Raw genomic sequence first — 18,752 nt, 5'->3', positions numbered from 1 at the left:
AGCAGAGTGGCGAGGGAAGATGAGAGGAGAGGAAGAGGAGAGAGAAGAGGAGAGGAGAGAGAAGAGGAGAGGGAAAGAGCAGCTTCTGAAAAACGGTTTCGAAAACAGCCCGTCAGAAGCTGCTCTTTCCCTCTCCTCTTCTCTCTCCTCTCCTCTTCTCTCTCCTCTTCCTCTCCTCTTCCTCTCCTCTCATCTTCTCTCGCCACTCTGCTGCTCTGCAGCCGCTCTGTGAGCGTCACTGGCCGGCTCTCCAGCGAGCTACGCCCGCGGGCGATTGTGGAGCTTTTTAACTCGAAAAAAGGCAAATAAACACAGGTTCCTGTTAATTTATAATGGACATCTGTGTTGTGATATTTAAACAAACTATCCGTCAACAAGGAAATCAAAGCCTCTCGTCTACAGACCGGTCTCTAGAGAGCTCCAGCAGCTCATAGCGGTCTCTGAGCGTGACTACCCGGCTTGCTGGCAGCGACCCGGGCAGGCGCTCGCTGGCTGTCACGGTATTCTGTGGAGCTTCTAAACTCCGACAACGGTGGAACAAATGTTCGATTCGCCATCTAACTTCGTAAAACTGCCGATATTAATAATCTACACAGTTGATTTCTCGCCTCAAAAACGTTCAGAAGTGAATTTAGTGTTGAAATGGCTACAGAAAACGTAAAAAAAGAGCAGCTTTTGGCTGCTGTTTTTATACCCGTAGCCTGTGCTGTTCCGGCGCTTTGCATTGTGGGATACAGTAGGCGAGATAGACTGGTCCGATGCATACTGGAGAATTTTTCCAAATCAGTACGTCATCCGGGTATTTCTGGCATACTGGAGATTTTGCTTTTGTTCGCATACTGCATACTACATACTACATTTTGGCCAAATCAGTACGTACTACTAGTATAGTATGCGGTTTCGAAAACAGCCCCTATGTTTTTGGCAGCGGCGAGCACGAAGCCATCGGCAATGCTACAACTGCTAACGTAGCACAAACACACACACGGTTTGTCATACACTCGCTAAAGTTACGCCAGGCAGACACACAGCTGACAACCTGCTAAACTAAACTAAATGAACTGAGTACTCCGTTGTCTGTTGTGCTCATACACTGCAGCCGGCGCACCGCTGCATACGAGGCACAAATCTTGCCGGTTCACGGTTAATAATCGTCAACGAGGGTCAGTTATCAGTTAATTTTTTTTCAAAATTAGCATCACTAACAGATACCCTGTTGTCATTCATGGTAAAGTCATCACAGCTTGAGAATTCTCAGAAAATGTGTAGAAAATGAAAAACAAGAATTACATTTATTAATTATTATCATGTTCACATTCTCATCTTGTTTTAGGATTGCAGGTTGAGTCAGTGTTTGGTCACCTGATATCTGTTCTGGGCAGTAGGTCCATGATGTCCTGTGCTGCTGCTCCTCCTCCTCTTTCTCCTCCTCCATCATCTTCCTGCTCCTCTCCTTCATCCCCGTCCTCCTCCGTTGCTGACTTCTTGGTGTATCTGCTTGGAGCTTGTGGAGTCTGGCCTTGCATCTGTGAGGGGACACGCACATACGCTTAGATGTTGTTTCTTCCTTCTCATGTCTCATTCCCTGAACAGGATAACCACGTGTTGAGAAGTCTCTTTTTTTCCCTGTTATCTTTACCAACATAAGTGGAAACAAATCCTTGACCTCTTGTATTCTCTGATCCACACAGAGTCCCCTACCTTCTCAAACTCAGCATCTATCTGTGTGAGGAGAGCAGGCTTCTCGTCTTCAAAGAACATGCGAAGACGAGCTCCCATGTAGAGGAACATGACTCCCAGCAGGGTGATGGCAGCCGTCCGGACAGCAGGGTTGGTCGCTCCCAGAGCCGTCTTTACGTTGTTGATGAAACCCTTCACATTAATACTGGAGAGAGGGAGGTCAAAGGTTAACAGATGCCCTTAAAGGCCCTGACACATCAAGCCGACGGTCGGACAGTTTGGGGCCGTCGATGAGCGCCCGTCGGCCTAGTTTTTGCAGTGTGTCCTGCAACGTTGCCTCTAGTCTGCCTGTGTCGGAGGTTTTTCGGCCAATTCAGCATGTTGACTCGGCGGCGGCGCCCGTCGGTGAGATAAATCACTCTAATTGGCTGTTCAGCTTAAACGAATCAGTGCACAAGAAGAAAAATGGATGTGAGGAAAGCAAGCCAACGAGTAAAGTCAAGAGGAAAAATACTTATTTTTCATCTTCATCTCATCACATCATTCCAACACAGGGATGTTTTCACAACCACATGAACATCTGGAATGAAGCCAAGTGGTGAGTGAGAGCGGTGTGAAAGTGGTCTGCAGACCGATTTGTTTCATGTACGTATCATAACAACAGCTTGTTAATCTGCAGTCCTTGATCTTCCGGTTTCCCCTTTTTGAATGATGAATACAGACGGCCGCCGCCTGCTGGTGTGGAGAGTTATTTCCTCTCACGCAGGCGCAGAACGTTCGTGCTAACTGGCCGTCGGCTGTAGTCTTTGCGGTGTGTTCGGGTGCAACTTGTCTAACTAGTCGTGCTATCATCTTTTGACTTTCTTCTAACACTTTAAAATTGTATAACAATTTTTGAAGAAAATCATTTACCGAATTGTTAAAAATTAAAATAAAATTCCATCGACATACAGTAAGAATGGTATATTACCCAGCAAAGCCAAATTCCTTCATGGCATTAGCCAGCCAGTTGAGAGCCTCTGCCTGGTTTTTGGGGTTCTTCTGTGCAAACGCCATCGATACAACCTGACAAATACAACACAAGCCGTGTAAATACAGTATATCCATCATCATCATCACCATTGATCACTCTTCAATAAAATGATGTTCTGTTCAAGTTCTATTTATGCAACCTAAGCAAAACGACGATGTTTTCAAACTACAAACCTGTTCTGCAGTCCACGGCAGTGAGCAAGCCTCTCCGATAGCAGTCAATCCCGCTTTGGCGTTTCCTCCACATTTGACGTCTCCGACCTTATCCACCAAGCCGTCCAAAACCACGGTGGCTGACGTCTTTGAAAACTGTCCTCTCTGAGCTATGAGAGCCACGACGTGCAGCTTCATCTGCATCACCTACAAAGGAGAGACAACGTTAGAACGGGTACATCCCGATCCCTAACTGACCATTCCTCGCTAAAAGGTAGATGATAGGCGTCTGTGTAGTCTGCCTACAAGCAGGCTGTTCTTAAGCAAGCCAACAAGATAATAACCAACCCATCCCATGTGCTGCACACTGATGACCAGCTCCTGCCATCATATATATATATACAGACATAGGCAAAGTTGTTGGTACCCTTCCGTTAAAGAGAGAAAAACCCACAATGGTCACTGAAATAACTTGAAACTGACAAAAGTAATAATAAATAAAAATTTACTGAAAATGAACTAATGAAAATCAGACATTGTTTTTGAATTGTGGTTCAACAGAATCATTTTAAAAAACAAACTAATGAAACTGACCTGGACAAAAAATGATGGTACCCCTAGAAAAGATGTAAAATAATGTGACCATAGGGACATGTTAAACTAAGGTGTGTCCTGTAAATAGCATCACAGGTATCTTCAAACTTGTAATCAGTCAGTCTGCCTATTTAAAGGGTGAAAAGTAGTCACTGTGCTGTTTGGCATCATGGTGTGTACCACACTGAACATGGACCACAGAAAGCTAAGGAGAGAGTTGTCTCAGGAGATTAGAAAGACAATTATAGACCTTCATGTTAAAGGTAAATGGTAAATGGTCTTGGACTTATATAGCGCTTTTCTAGTCTTCCGACCACTCAAAGCGCTTTACACTACATGTCAGTATTCACCCATTCACACACATTCATACACTGATGGCAGAGGCTATTAAGGTGCCAACTTTGCCCATCAGGATTTAATCTAAATACTCATTCACACACCGATGGCTATGCCTCCGGGAGCAATTTGGGGTTAAGTGTCTTGCTCAAGGACACATCGACATGTGACCCGGAGCAGCCGGGGATCGAACCACCGACCTTCCGATTGGTGGACAACCTGCTCTACCCTCTGAGCCACAGACGCCACAGGTAAAGGCTATAAGACCATCTCCAAGCAGCTTGATGTTCCTGTGACTACAGTTGCACATATTATTCAGAAGTTTAAGGTCCATGGGACTGTAGCCAACCTCCCTGGACGTGGCCGCAAGAGGAAAATTGATGACATATTGAAGAGACGGATAATACGAATGGTAACCAAAGAGCCCAGAACAACTTCCAAAGAGATTAGAGGTGAACTCCAAGGTCAAGGTACATCAGTGTCAGATCGCACCATCCGTCGCTGTTTGAGCCAAAGTGGACTTAATGGAAGACAACCGAGGAGGACGCAAATCATAAAAAAGCGAGACTGGAATTTGCCAAAATGCATATTGACAAGCCACAAAGCTTCTGGGAGAATGTCCTTTGGACAGATGAGACAAAACTGGAGCTTTTTGGCAAGTCACATCAGCTCTATGTTCACAGACGAAGAGATGAAGCATCCAAAGAAAAGAACACTGTACCTAACGTGAAACATGGAGGAGGCTCGGTTATGTTATGGGGCTGCTTTGTTGCATCTGGCACAGGGTGTCTTGAATCTGTGCAGGGTGCAATGAAATCTCAAGACTATCAAGGCATTCTGGAGCGAAATGTGCTGCCCAGTGTCAGAAAGCTTGGTCTCAGTTGCAGGTCATGGGTCCTCCAACAGGATAATGACCCAAAACACAGCTAAAAACACCCAAGAATGGCTAAGAACAAAACATTGGACTATTCTGAAGTGGCCTTCTATGAGCCCTGATCTAAATCCTATTGAACATCTGTGGAAGGAGCTGAAACATGCAGTGTGGAGAAGGCATCCTTCAAACCTGAGACAGCTGGAGCAGTTTGCTCACGAGGAGTGGGCCAAAATACCTGTGGACAGGTGCAGAAGTCTCATTGAGAGTTACAGAAATCACTTGATTGCAGTGATTGCCTCAAAAGGTTGTGCAACAAAATATTAAGTTAAGGGTACCATCATTTTTGTCTAAGCCAGTTTCATTAGTTTGTTTTTTAAAATGATTCTGTTGAACCACAATTCAAAAACAATGTCTGATTTTCATTAGTTCATTTTCAGTAAATTTTTATTTATTATTACTTTTGTCAGTTTCAAGTTATTTCAGTGACCATTGTGGGTTTTTCTCTCTTTAACGGAAGGGTACCAACAATTTTGCCTACGTCTGTATATAAAAAAAAAAAAAAATATATATATATATATATATATATATATATATAATTAAATAAATAAATGACATCAGCTGTGTTGACTTGACTATGACTATGAGGGCATGTCTGTAAAGGGGAGACTCGTGGGTACCCATAGAACCCATTTACATTCACATATCTGGAGGTCAGAGGTCAAGGGACCCCTTTGAAAATGGCCATGACAGTTTGTCCTCGCCAAAATTTAGCATAAGTTTAGAGCGTTATTTAACCTCCTTCACGACAAGCGAGTATGATATGGTTGGTACCGATGGATTCATCAGGTTTTCTTCTTCTTCTACAATGCGTTAAAGAAATTAGTGCCGTTAAAACAAATTTGCATTAACGCGTTATAGCGTCAACTTTGACAGCCCTAGTGCAGATGTTTGTCACACATGGTATTGTAAGGGGATAAAAATAAACTTAACCCTGCTTCACTTTGGGCTGCCACAACTTCTTATGGTTTTCAGTTTGTATTTGCTGATCCGCTGTTCTGTCTTAAATAGAAACCGATGTTGCTTCAGATGACGAATCAGAGGAAAGGATCTTCTTTTCTCTAAAAACATGCTTCCTCACAATTAAGAGTGAAAGTCAACCCCTGCCAAAATGACAGGTATTCTCCGGGAGGCAATGTTTGCAATGTTACATTTCAAGTCCAGGCAGCTGCTACCACATGGGTTCAGGACTCTGACTTTCAAATCAGCTCCAGTTTGAGCTGCTGGAACAGAGACGGTTACCTGGAAGTTGGTCTCCTTCCAGCCTGGTTTCCTGGCCAACATCCTGACTAAGGCCTGGCTGGGCATCTCCGTCTTATCCATCGTCTCAACAGCCTAGAAGCATAAAATAATCCAGAGATTAATATTCCTGCATATTATGATATAGCAGGTAGTACCACGTCGGCCTTTTTCCAACACACTTCAATATGCAATGTAGAGTTTTTAGTATTTCACACTGAAAACATCATAGTAATATGTGTTTCTTCAACAATTGATGCTTTCATGACATGAAGAACTTTCAGTATTTACTTTAGTATCCTGCAGGGCTTATTTTCATTATCAAATTAAGATACTTATTATTTTCTTGATTAATCATTTTGTCTGTTAAATTCCCAAAGACTGTGAGAAATGCCCATTACAATATCTGACAGCCCACGTTGATGCAATTCATTGATTAATTAATTGATATTCAGTTTAATTTCATATGACAAAGCAAGAAAAGCATCACACTCTCACAACATTTGCCATTTTTGCTTGAAAAATAAACGATCGATTACCAAAATTGTATTTATTTTTTTATTTTTCTGTCAATTGACTACTCAATCAATCGATTACTCGTTGCAGCTCTAGAACCTAGCATATCGACTGGTGTCCTGTGAGGCGATAGCTGGAGCATGACAGGCACCATCATGTTTATACAAAAGATAAACAGATAATGAAATAACTGGTCATGAACGAACACAGTGATCAAGGAAGAAAAGACGTTACCCTCTGGAACTCCTCCATACTAGCCAGTCTCTCTTTCCAGTTGGCCGAGTCCATCTGCTGTATACAGGAGGCAGGAAGTACCTTTGCTGCCCGCTCCTCGCACGCCTCAGGCTGTCATGACAACACACACACGCAGGTTAAACCACTGTTCATTCCACCTGAAGAGAAGTTGGCTGCATTTTAGTTTTTGTTAAATATTATTTCTCTACCTATTGCTGTGAAAATGCAGCAGCAGGTTAAACCACTGTTCATTTAACTTGAATTGAAGTTGGTTTATTTCTTGTTAAATATTGCACTGCCTTGTATCTTGAGAACTGAAGCAGCAGTCCTGAAGTTGCACTTTTTATTATTTTCTAATAAAAGGTGTATGTATTTGACATTAATCGTTGTTTACTTGTTTATATCCATAATTAATTTTTCCCTGATTCCATTACAAGAAAAACTGAGGACTAATGACCTGCTCTGTCCAGGATCAGATATTTATTTCAGTCACACTGATTGAATATTTGTCAAAAAAGTTACCGTATCGATTTCAAGTCATTGAATTGTATCGTATCGCTCTAGATGAGCCAAATATCATCCTTGACTCGTATCGGAACCACGGAAAATAATACGTATTGTATCGTACATAGAACCAGCATGAACGACTTCCATGCAGTGGCGCTCGTATCTGTCGCCATGTAGTGCCTAGAAAAGCTGGTGTTGAGATTCATGGACGCCATCGTACCGGTGACCACCCACCCTCCCTGGAACGAGAGGCCCAAGCGACAACAGCCGCAAAGCTCGCCTCGGGGGAATCCCTGTCCGAAAGCACCAGGGACAGGGCGACCGTGGGAGCAAGGCAGGGGCTGACAGGGACACCGAACAATACAGACCTCGCAGACCCAGACCCAAATTGAATGCCTCCCCTCCTACAATTCCAGACATTTTAAAAACATTTTTTAGACCTTGAATATCAAAAACTAAACTTAAGACGTTTTAAGACTGAAGGATCTGCAGAGACTCTGACCCTGACACAAAAGCTTCAACGGGAAGAGAAATGTATGCACTCCGACTTACCGAGAGTTCAGTCTCTGTGAATTCTTTACAGTCGGCGGTCTTCTTGGTTTTTCCACCAGCTGCAGAGGCTGGTTTGCCTTTCTTAGATGGGCCTGCTGACGACTGCACAAAAGAGAAACTAATTATTCAAGTACAACTGTAGACACTTTGTGCCACTAAGTTCCTTCAGGTCATACTGTCCATAACCACGCAACATGGAGGTTGAACCAGGGGACAACTTATGTGTTTGATTCATTTGAGTTTTCCCTATGTGCATTGCTCTGAGCATACCTTGCTGCCAGCAGCAGTTTGGGGCTTCCTGGGTGGGCCAGAAGATTTGGGTGGAGCTTCAGCAGGGGGAGGAGCTTTAGCTGCTGGCTTCTTATCCCCTCCTCCTCCTCCTGCACCCTTCTTCCCTCCAGGGAGCTCCACTTTATCAGCAGACTCCTTTATCTGTTACCATGCGGAGCAAAAGGACAGTGGTTAGCAGCGAGCCTCCTCCTGGTTTGACTTCATCGTAGCTGATGAGGGTTTCCTCTTCTTCCTTCATCCTTCTTCTACCTAGGGTTAGTGTTATCTTACCTTATCCAGTTTGAGTTTATCCAAATCAGACAGGAAAGGGTTCACAGCTTTCTCTCCCACCACTTTCATAGCCGTCCCCAAAGCTTCAAAGGCAGCATCACGCACCTCTAGAGCAGAGTCATTCACTTGCTGTGATGGTTGAAGAGAAAAGGTACAGGTATGCTTGTAAAAGAGGACATTTGAAATGGGAGCCCAGTACTGTATGCTGTGTCTGCAGGTACATGTTATTCATATCAATGATAGTAGCAGTACTTTCCTACCCTTTTAACAGCTTAACTATATTTTCATTGCAGTCTGATATTGAGACAGCATACTATGCAGAAACAACACATCTATTTATCATCGTGTACAACATGAGCAAAAGGGAGTATGTGTACCTTGGTGAGAGCAGCACAGAGGGGTTTGAGGACGCCCTTGGGCAGTGTGGCCTGTGTGCAGTGTCTGAAGGAGCGGGCCAGAAACAGACTGGCCTGCTGCTTAATGGAGGGGTTCTTGTTGTCCATCACAGCCAGGATGTCCTCCGACAGGTTCTGAAGAGTGGTCTGGAAAAAAGAGGACATATTAAATATGACATTATAGAAAACTACAGAAACTAGAATTGCTGCCTCAGGTTGTATGCCTCCGCCAGCAGTTTACGTCACGTCTGTCCAACAGGGCATCACTTCATCATTTGATCCCGTTAGATATTTGTGTGAAATTGTCATGATTAGCACATTAATTCTTGACTTATTGCCAAAAACATGTTTTAAGGTCACAGTGACCTTTGACCACCAAAATCTAATCAGTTCATCCTTGAGTCCATTTGGGCTCCTGAGATATCACGTCCTGAGAATGGGACATACGTACGGACGGATAAACATAATAGAAATAGCAAACACCAAGCTATCCAACTAAGATGAGGGTGTCTCCTGAAATGCATTAGCAGCTGGTTTGGAGAGTCAGTAGAGTTCTTAGAAATAAACAGCAGCATCGATACAAGAGGTTTACAGTAACCCTGTAGAGTCATGCCAAGCCAACAGAAGAGTGTGTTTTGAAGAAACTAAAAAGTTGCAGATGTTTTTTGTTTGATCCAATAAATGGATTAATGCTTCAGCTCTCCTGGAGAAAGATAACTTAACAGCATTGACAGCTGTTTAGTGCAGCTTATAGTGACCTTCAGTGTGATTGTCATAACAGGAGAAAGTGAGTGACTCAGAGTGGGAGAACTTGAGTCATTATAGTCAATGGCCCTGTTCAGACCTGGTATTAAAAGGTCCCATATCGTGCTCATTTTCTACTAGAACATGTTTACATGCTGTAATGTTCAAAAAAACAACTTTTAAATATATCTTATCTATAGGCTACAGAATCTACAGACCATCAGACTGGGCACAGGAAGTGCAATATTATCATATTGTCAGTGTTTTTGTTCCGCACCGCTCTCTCTCTCCCCACTCCGGCTCTCTGAAGCTCTGCACCCCGCTGTTGCCTGGCAACGGCAGCGGTGCTGGCAGCGCGAAGGTCCCCGGGGACCACCGGTACAATAACCTTATATTTTGACGTTAACATTTTTTTTTCATGAATACGCAGTATATTACTATTGACATTCCTGTAATATTACGTCACAACGTCTGCTGTATTAGCCGTGTGTTTACTGCTGTCAGTGTGTCAGTGTGCTGACTTGACTATGACTTGCCCCCAAACTGCATGTGATTATCATAAAGTGGGCATGTCTGTAAAGGGGAGACTCGTGGGTACCTGTGGGGCGGCTGTGGCTCAGAGGGTAGAGCAGGTTGTCCACCAATCGGAAGGTCGGTGGTTCGATCCCCGGCTGCTCCGGGTCACATGTCGATGTGTCCTTGAGCAAGACACTTAACCCCAAATTGCTCCCGGAGGCATAGCCATCGGTGTGTGAATGAGTATTTAGATTAAATCCTGATGGGCAAAGTTGGCACCTTAGTAGCCTCTGCCATCAGTGTATGAATGTGTGTGTGAATGGGTGAATACTGACATGTAGTGTAAAGCGCTTTGAGTGGTCGGAAGACTAGAAAAGCGCTATATAAGTCCAAGTCCATTTACCATTTACCATTTTACCCATAGAACCCATTTACATTCACTGATCTGGAGGTCAGAGGTCAAGGGACCCCTTTGAAAATGGGCAGACAGTTTTTCCTTCTCTCTATCTTTAAAACTGAGCCCGCTACAAGAAATTAGTGTCATTAAAACTAATTTGCATCAATGCGTTAACTTTGACAGCCCTAGTTTTTATTTAACAAACTATTCTGATTCAATCCAAATTTGTTGGCGTTTGGCCTTTCAAAAACAACTTTTTCACTGCGGTCAAAACTGTTCACTCTCCCGCACACACACACCTGTATTAACGGGGCAGTCTAGCGATACAGCACCATAAATTACATTTATATAACAATTTCTCCCTTTTTTTTGGTTGTTAAAATCATAAAATATTACAACAAACATTCAAAGTCTCATTCAAAAACCTCAATAAAAGCTTTGACTGTAAAAAAAGAAAAGAAAAAGACATTTGATACAGCTGCTGGCCAATCCAGTTGATCAGGAGAGAACCAGACAGACTGCTGAACCCAGTGGTGGCAGGCGGGGTGGAAGTGAGTCAGGAGCGGCTGATGAGTTCAAATCAGAAAACGGAGAGCCAAGGATAGCAACGTTTAACCGACTAGTCGACTAATGGCACCCATCTTTTGTTTAAAGTCCTAAAGTAATTACCAACAAGTTTCAATTTACATAATAGGGTCGCACCATTAAAACTTAAAGAATGTCTTTGCTAGTGAAGATTTCGTAATGTCTAAATGGGTTGCTAGGAAACATCTGTGGCACTGTCTAAAAAGCAATCAAATAACCAGAAGACACTGCAATATTACAAGCTACAAACTAACTTCCAAAAATGACAGTTTTAGGGGCCAAGTGATATATCAGACTCAAATATATTAAGCTGTACAATATAGATTGTCAATGTCTTTTTGCCAATCTGAAGTTTTTCTTCATCAGACTAGATTGTCTGAAAGTAATATGATCAACGTGAGGTCATAACAAATGAAGATCATAGGTCAAACTAAAACTAGGAGAATGTATGTTCAATACCAGTTATAAGAACAACCAAACTCAAAAGAACTGGACTCTCTAAATCATGGACAGATTTGAAGTGAAAGCACAGATGTGCAGATTTCCAGCTGAATGTACATGTTCAGGCCTGTTTAACAGAAGTGCACATCCAAAAGAAGCCACAGTGGTGGAAAGAGATTGAGGAGCACCATCACTGACTATACTTACAGTGAGGAAGATGGCGTCAATAGCCTCCTGCAGGGCCTGGACAACCTGAGGCTTCTTCTCCTTGAACTTCTCCAGAATGGTTGGAACCACCTAAATACACACAGAGCTCTAATTTAGCAGTTATCAATCATTTTGAAACATGGAATAATCATTCAAGTGCTGTTTCACGTGACCACGGTTCAATTCGGGTTGGTAATTGACTAAATTCAGGAAAATATTATGAATAGCAAATTTTAAATTCCCCCAAGTAGTTTTCATATCCTGAATGTGGTATTATCTCATTTTCAATGACTACACCCATTTATTCCCACCTTCATGAATGCAGCACCAGCAGTCTGCCTGCCCACGGTGTGTTTGACGATGTAAGGCATAACTAGTCTTTGGATTTTATTGCCCACTACATTAAAAGAAAAATAATACATTCAGATTTAATGCCTTTCAAATGTCAGGACACAAATATACAAAAGACTTTTAATCATAGTATGTGTGTTCCTGTGGTCAAGAATGAACCTCCACGCTCAAACATTTTCTGTCAAATGAATACTAGTACTCTATGCTAAGACCCAGTGGCTTCACTGAAATGAAAACAAACCCACTCTTTTAGGTGCCGATACAAACTTTTCCCTTGACTTATTGACAAACTTCTTGTCGTAATATGGAGATTCCTTTAACTTACTTGTCCTGCATACGTTCCAAACTTCTTCCTGAGACCAGAGGCTAGGGCAGCCAGACATTTGGCTGCCACCGTCACCAGCATCACATTGGCATCTTTCCCCACAACCTGAAACATAAACCCAGTGAACGTGCAATGTAGATTCAACCTAAGTCTTGTTAAACCAAACTTTATTTATGATGAGACATTTTGATGATTTATCTTACATGTCCCTAGTTATTTCTCCTAAGCCTAATTCAAGATAAGACCGCCTAACTGATGGCGTGAAAAGTCTTTACCTTCTTCAGAGCTCTGACGAGGTCTCCAAAGTCTCCGTTCTCTAGTTTGGGGTTCTTTGTCAGAGCCTCTACAGCCTCCAGAACTTCTCTCCTCTCCTGCCACTTTTTAGCTTCCTGCAGAAACAGACAGAGCAAAGACACATGTTGCAACATTTTGTGTTCCATCAGATAGAAAAGCTTAATTACAAAACGTTTATACTGCACACATCATTTTACATCTAACACTGTTTAAGTAGTAGAATCTGAATTAACTAAGTCACTCTGAATGTTGTCTTTGGATACCTTAAAGGGATAGTTTGGATGTTTGAAGTGGGGTTGTATGACCACTTATCCATAGACAGTAAATGACAGCAAAACGCAGTGAAGACTCACACTGAGCTGCACTGAAACCAAACTCCCAATAATGTCCCTCGTTCACATCCACATTGCGGTACGTCTTAAAATCGAGAAATTTCTACACCTCTACGGTTAACACACACAGACTTCATGTTCTGAAGGGCTTTTCGAGTAGTCTACGTAGTTAGACAAACTTACTATTTTGTCATAGAAGTCTTTGGGCAACTTGGACAGAATCTCCACGGCTTCCAGCAGTTCATAAGGATCCACTGCGGCCACCGTTTCCACCTCATCCTCTCCTGAAAGAGAAACAGAAAAAGAGATGGCACCGGATCATGACTCCACAACATCAAAGAAAAGAAACAAAGCAGAAGTTTGCATGTATAAACCTGTTAGCAGTTTGCTACCTAGTTAAACCTACCATCGGACTGTTCTCCTTGAGCTTGGTGCTGTTCAAACTTTGCCTTCAGGTCCTGCTGTGAGCGCAAGAACCTGGTCTGCTTGGGAGGGGATGAAGGTAGCTTCGCCCACTCCTCCTCCAGCTCCTTCAGCTGCAGGGACAGAGAACATTGTTTAGTTTAACTTGATTCTCAAAGCTTAACATTAAAAGGTGGGCGAGTATGTGCAATGATGAATGTGTCCCACCTGTACAGAGTTAATACTTTGCAGCGGTGGTCTCAGAGCATCTCTGATCCATTTGTAGATCTCTACAGCAAGCAGCTTGACTTCGTCTCTCACCGCTTTCTCTCTGGACTCAAACTGCTTGGATAAAACCTTCACTATTGGCTTCAACGTCACTATCTTAGATCCATACTCACTAGGGGAAGATGATGACAGACCGAGAGGTGACAAATGGTTAGTGTCATAGACAGAATATAGAAGACTGCTATACTAAATGATCAGTACAACTCTTTTGACCACCAATAATCAAATAGATATTAAACAGTTCCTGTGAGGGAGGGGGTCAAAATCAGTGCTTTATTACAGGAGCACTGCACTACTCTATCCAAGGAGACATAAACAATACACACATATTTATATTGTTCAATTGCATCAAAGAAATGAGAAAAGAAAATCCTACGGCTGAAAAATATATTTTGTAAAATTTGGTTACACCAGGACAGAACTGTACCATTGAAAAAATATCTTATCAGAACATTCGAAGCTTCATTCATAACGTTGACATTTGAATTAGGGATGCACCGATATCTCTTTTTTTTTCAGACCGAGTTCAAGTACAAGTTCTTACATCTGGGTACTCGCCGATACCGAGTACCGCAGCTTTACAGCGCTCCCCGCCCAGACCTCGCCGCACCGTGGACAAAGGGCTCGCTGCGCCCTCTCTCCCCGCGGGGGAAGGACGGGGCCCTCTGCGACTGTCGACCAGGGCGGACTGTCCTCAGTGCGCCCCAACCGCGTCATGTCGGCAGATCGGGGCTCGGCCCACGTAAAAGGCGCCAGGGGTCTGCGGCGATGTCGGTAACCCACCCGACCCGTCTTGAAACACGGACCAAGGAGTCTAGTCGCGCCGGTAGCAGGAGGCCGTCCCCGGCGGGGAGAGAGGGCGCAGCGAGCCCTTTGTCCACTGGCGGCGAGGTCCGGGCGGGGAGCGCTGTAAAGCTGCGGCCGCGAACCACCTTTCCAAGCCGACATAGAGCCGGTCGCGGCGCACCGCCTCGTATGCTGGACTCCCCAGCCTGCCGTGTGTCGCTCACACCCTCCAGCTGGCTGTTAACGAGGGTCTTTTGGCACAGAGAAGTACTCGTATCGGTACTCGGTATCGGCGAGTACCCAAATATAAGTACTTGTACTCGTGCTCTGTCTGAAAAAAGTGGTATAGGTGCATCCCTACGTATCATCGAGCCTTCAGCAGAACTCCTGATGGACTCGTCATACAGGCTTTCTTTCACGCCGCGCTGACAGACCGTACGTCTCTCAGCCTGAAAGCTGAGTCGGCTCTCTCCTTTTGCCTTTCATGAGTTTCAATTCTACTCTACACTTTTAGATCCTAAGCCTAAGTTGGCTGGATGTGGACGGTCTGGAGTGCTGCTAGCTTACTAGGTTTGTTTTTAGCCCTGTGGCTACTCTCTCTCAAAGCCAGAAACCAGAGAAGTAAGTCTCAGACTTGTGATGTCATAGGGTATAAAGTGAGGAGCTGCTCCATAGACAATGAATAGACCCACGGAATCTTGGTTTCCTTTTTTTATACCCAAATGAGCTTTTTTCTATCGTAGTGTTGTCAGTTGTGAAACAAAACATGTTCCCATATACTCAGAACATCACCCTGGGTGCTCTCAGTGTCATCAGGAACATCTCTCTCTATTCATCATCTATGGAGCAGTTCCACACTTTATACCTATGACATCACAAGTTTGAGTTTTAGCACTCTAGTTTTTGGATTTGGGAGAGAGTTGTTCATGTTTATTAATACTTTTTGGACAGTCTTAGACCATAGGAATAACGAGTATGAATTTTGAAAATGGCTGTAGTTCCCCTCTATGTATTATAAACCGTCATCTGTAAGTAAATTCATCTTGTGATGGAGTGACTGTTTCAATGCCTGATATGCTATTGCTTTGTCTTTGAAATGCTACAAAAGGTTTTATAAAAAGAGCAAAGAGTAACTAGGATAATGGCCACCCTTGACAAGTCTATCATTTACTGTCTTTTGCCAAAAAGCCATTGATGTAGCATCTAGCTAGAGTATTGTTTGAGCCTTGTTATTGTCTAGCTAGTTGGCCAACTGGTTTGATATATTTGCATTACATTGCAAGAATATCAGAGTTAAAATACCGTATGTGCAAAACAATGGTGCATTCATAAATGACAAAGAAAGTGAGTGGGGCTGTTGAATAAAGAGAGATATGTGCTCTATATAGCATCATTTTCAAAATATGTCCATTACTTTCAGCTGGTCCCTAATGCGTTTACATTAACCACTAAGTGTGGTTATTCTAACCCGGGGAAGTAGCACTGACCTGAGAGCCTTCCTGAGTGTGTCGATGCAGGCCACCACTATCTTGGGGTTCTTGTTGTCCAGTCCTTTGAGCAACTCGTCTTGAACCACCTCAGCCTTCTCTATCTCCATGTACATTAGACAGATGTCTGCGCCTAGCTCTTTAGCCCGGGCCTTTGGCTGGTTGAACACTTTGGTCACCACGCCCGACACCACCTCACCTGCCGTCCTGTAGACAAAGGGCGTCGATACAAACACAGCCCGTCAGAACACACTTATGGACACAATCTTATGAACAAGGATGCATGTGCAGCTAACTTTTACAGCACAAAAGCAGACGTAATGTTGACTGTGATGGATTTTCTGATTCTAGGTACATTTTGAGCCAAGTTGATTGGTTGAGTTACTTATAAAACATGAAATGATTGAGTGTACAAGAATGATTGTCCTAAGACACGTCAGTGAAAAAACACCATCGTTGCTGCTCAGAAAAGCAGATTGGTGAAGGCATGGCCAATCACTTTGCAAGATCACGATCGTCTCTCATTTTCAAATGTCACACAGAGAATTTAAGCACGAGAATTAATCTGAGAGTTATAGCCTATAGTTTTAATTGTAATTTCTATTCATTATTTATCAATTTTGAGTTTGTTACTCTGCCAGAGCTGCAGCTCTGAATGTTTCCAAGCTAATTTAGCCTGGCTAGGTATCATAGCTTTAAATAACTTGCAAAATTGTTTTTAAAACCAGCTCGAAAAAAAATCGTGAGAAGATCGTGGATCGTGATCCTGCCTGAAAAAAATCGTGATATGATATTTTTGCCATATCGCCCACCTCTAGTATCACCAGTACTTAAAACAACACACCCCACCAACGCAGCCCCCAGATGAAATTCTTGTTGCAATATCACTTACTTGCCAGCTACATGGGCATTCTCAATGAAGGCCAGGGCAGCCTCCAGGCCTTTAAGCTGAGCCACAGCATTAGAGTCAGTGACAAACTTCCTTATCAGTCCCATGTACTTCCCCCACTCTGGACTCTTCTCATCTTCTATCCTCTGGAACAACTTCAGAGCTTCTTCGTAACCATTCAGACGGGCTTTCCACACCTGAAGAAGAACAAGAGTCACAGAGAAAAGGCTGAAGGATGGAAAGAGAAAGGGGCATACAAAGTTCAATAAACAACCGGGATGTGTCAACGCAAAACTCCATGTACATGAAGAGGTTTATCTTTCATAAAAGGGACTGTTTGTAACTTCTTACACGTATAAATCATTGCGGGTCGGTGTCCCATGCACGCTCGCGTGTGGCTGAGCTGTTCAGACTCAGACTCCAACACAAACTACACGGAAGCACCAAAACCTCTTGGTTGTATTTAGTGAAGCCCGTCTGTTAAACAGTGTTGGCCGCGGTCGGAGGACGCGGGGGAGACCGTAGCTTTGGTCTCCAGGACCGGAGTCTCTGCTGTACTCTGATCCTCTGCCTGCCTTCACTCACACACCGCGCTCATTCTCCCTCTTTTGCTCCACTCTCACGTGCATGCAGCACACTCCACACTGCAGAAGAGTTAGTTTAGCTCTGAGAATATCTAGTGAATGTACAGTGGACATTTGTGCAGAAATAACTGCTGCAGCTCCTCCAGACCAACAGAGGTTTCCCGTGTCTTGTGAAGTGACAGGGCTCCGCAGAGAGAAACGTTATCGTCTCCGACCAAAACTCCGGTGTCTCCCCTGTTCCCTCCGGCCGCGGTCTGGAGGCTGAGGCAGGAAAAGCCAACACTAGGATCAGCATTGATTCATGGAGAGACCTACGTCTGGTCAGCTAACATTACTGCCAAGCAGCTGAAATATAGAGTGATATTGTGCTTTTAGCTGACGTGTGTCACCTCACTGTTTTGAGCGATGCTCGTTCATGTCTATGTAGAGCGAGCACAAGCGCGAGCAACAGGACGCTGACTTTCGTTGACTCAACGGCCACAGGTGTCGCTGTTAACAAGACATTTCTGATTCTTACAAACAGTCCCTTTAAAAAAGAAGAAAGAGAAGCATGAATGGACAACCACACAAATGTCTTTTCAGTTCCTGGTGGGAAGATGGAGGTCTGTATAACGGACGGGAGAGGTGACCTACATTCATAATAACATCACACAAAACTTGGGACTTGCACTTTCGGAACCAGAAGTGTCTGAAATAGCTTCTCCCACTTCGGAAAAGACCCAAACCAACAATAGCCGTGTTTCCATTCAACTGTCAATCAAATTTGAAGCAAACTTTTGAAATGTCGCAAAAAAAGAAACACGAATTAGGCATGTTTCTATCAGCTGGTTTGGAGCAAATAAACTCAGTTACAGTTTAGTTTGGTCAGAAGTTGGCGTTAAAGGAAGGCTGTTATAGAACCAGAAACAAAACAAGTCGCCTGGGCCATCTCATTTGATTGAATTTGTTTCAATTGGGCAAATGTCTTCATTCTTCTTCTTTCATGTCAGCTGGTAAAACAAAGACAAACATTCGCAAATTGTGCGAATCAACTCTTTTTCAACAACGGCAAAAACCACCTCAAGCGAGCGTAAAAACTTTTTTCCACAATTGAGGAAGTTTTATCAAATGTTAAAACGGCTAATTTGTTACACTGTCTTTCAATGTCTGTGGCACTCAGCTCCAAGCCCGTTGGTTCCCACTGAAGATGTACATTTTTAAAAACGGCCCACAAATGTTTATAGGTTAATTTTTTAATATGGCTGAGTCATTTTCTAAAACAGCTGGCCATTGTAGTTTTCAGCAAATATTGCACAAAAAAAGACGAAACAGTGCATTTGTTGTGGGGGAGACTACTCTAGCACTGGATTGATGTACATTTGGCGCATTTTGTACACATCAATCTGTTTTATCCC

General features: G+C 43.4%; 1 protein-coding gene across 4 annotated transcripts in view; it reads right to left on the bottom strand.

Moving 5' to 3' along the window:
• The window catches only part of ckap5 (cytoskeleton associated protein 5), a 74,375-nt gene that overhangs the window by 50,901 nt on the left and 4,722 nt on the right, over positions 1-18,752 (bottom strand). For all 4 annotated transcript variants that reach the window (XM_074631504.1, XM_074631505.1, XM_074631506.1 and 1 more), the window contains exons 3-20: positions 16,778-16,971; positions 15,886-16,092; positions 13,553-13,724; positions 13,329-13,458; positions 13,106-13,206; positions 12,572-12,685; positions 12,297-12,401; positions 11,621-11,710; positions 8,713-8,877; positions 8,336-8,464; positions 8,045-8,206; positions 7,775-7,876; positions 6,716-6,826; positions 5,969-6,061; positions 2,887-3,072; positions 2,651-2,745; positions 1,702-1,885; positions 1,363-1,526 (exon numbers count right to left, since the gene is read on the bottom strand). In XM_074631504.1, the coding sequence (XP_074487605.1) occupies positions 1,363-1,526; positions 1,702-1,885; positions 2,651-2,745; positions 2,887-3,072; positions 5,969-6,061; positions 6,716-6,826; positions 7,775-7,876; positions 8,045-8,206; positions 8,336-8,464; positions 8,713-8,877; positions 11,621-11,710; positions 12,297-12,401; positions 12,572-12,685; positions 13,106-13,206; positions 13,329-13,458; positions 13,553-13,724; positions 15,886-16,092; positions 16,778-16,971 (2,504 nt within the window). The remainder of the gene's footprint in view (positions 1-1,362; positions 1,527-1,701; positions 1,886-2,650; positions 2,746-2,886; positions 3,073-5,968; positions 6,062-6,715; positions 6,827-7,774; positions 7,877-8,044; positions 8,207-8,335; positions 8,465-8,712; positions 8,878-11,620; positions 11,711-12,296; positions 12,402-12,571; positions 12,686-13,105; positions 13,207-13,328; positions 13,459-13,552; positions 13,725-15,885; positions 16,093-16,777; positions 16,972-18,752) is intronic.

The sequence above is a fragment of the Sebastes fasciatus genome, chromosome 4 (assembly GCF_043250625.1).
Source record: "Sebastes fasciatus isolate fSebFas1 chromosome 4, fSebFas1.pri, whole genome shotgun sequence".
Lineage (NCBI taxonomy): Eukaryota > Metazoa > Chordata > Actinopteri > Perciformes > Sebastidae > Sebastes > Sebastes fasciatus.
The sequence above is the reverse complement of the archived record's forward strand: the minus strand, read 5'-3'. Positions and strand labels throughout refer to the sequence as shown.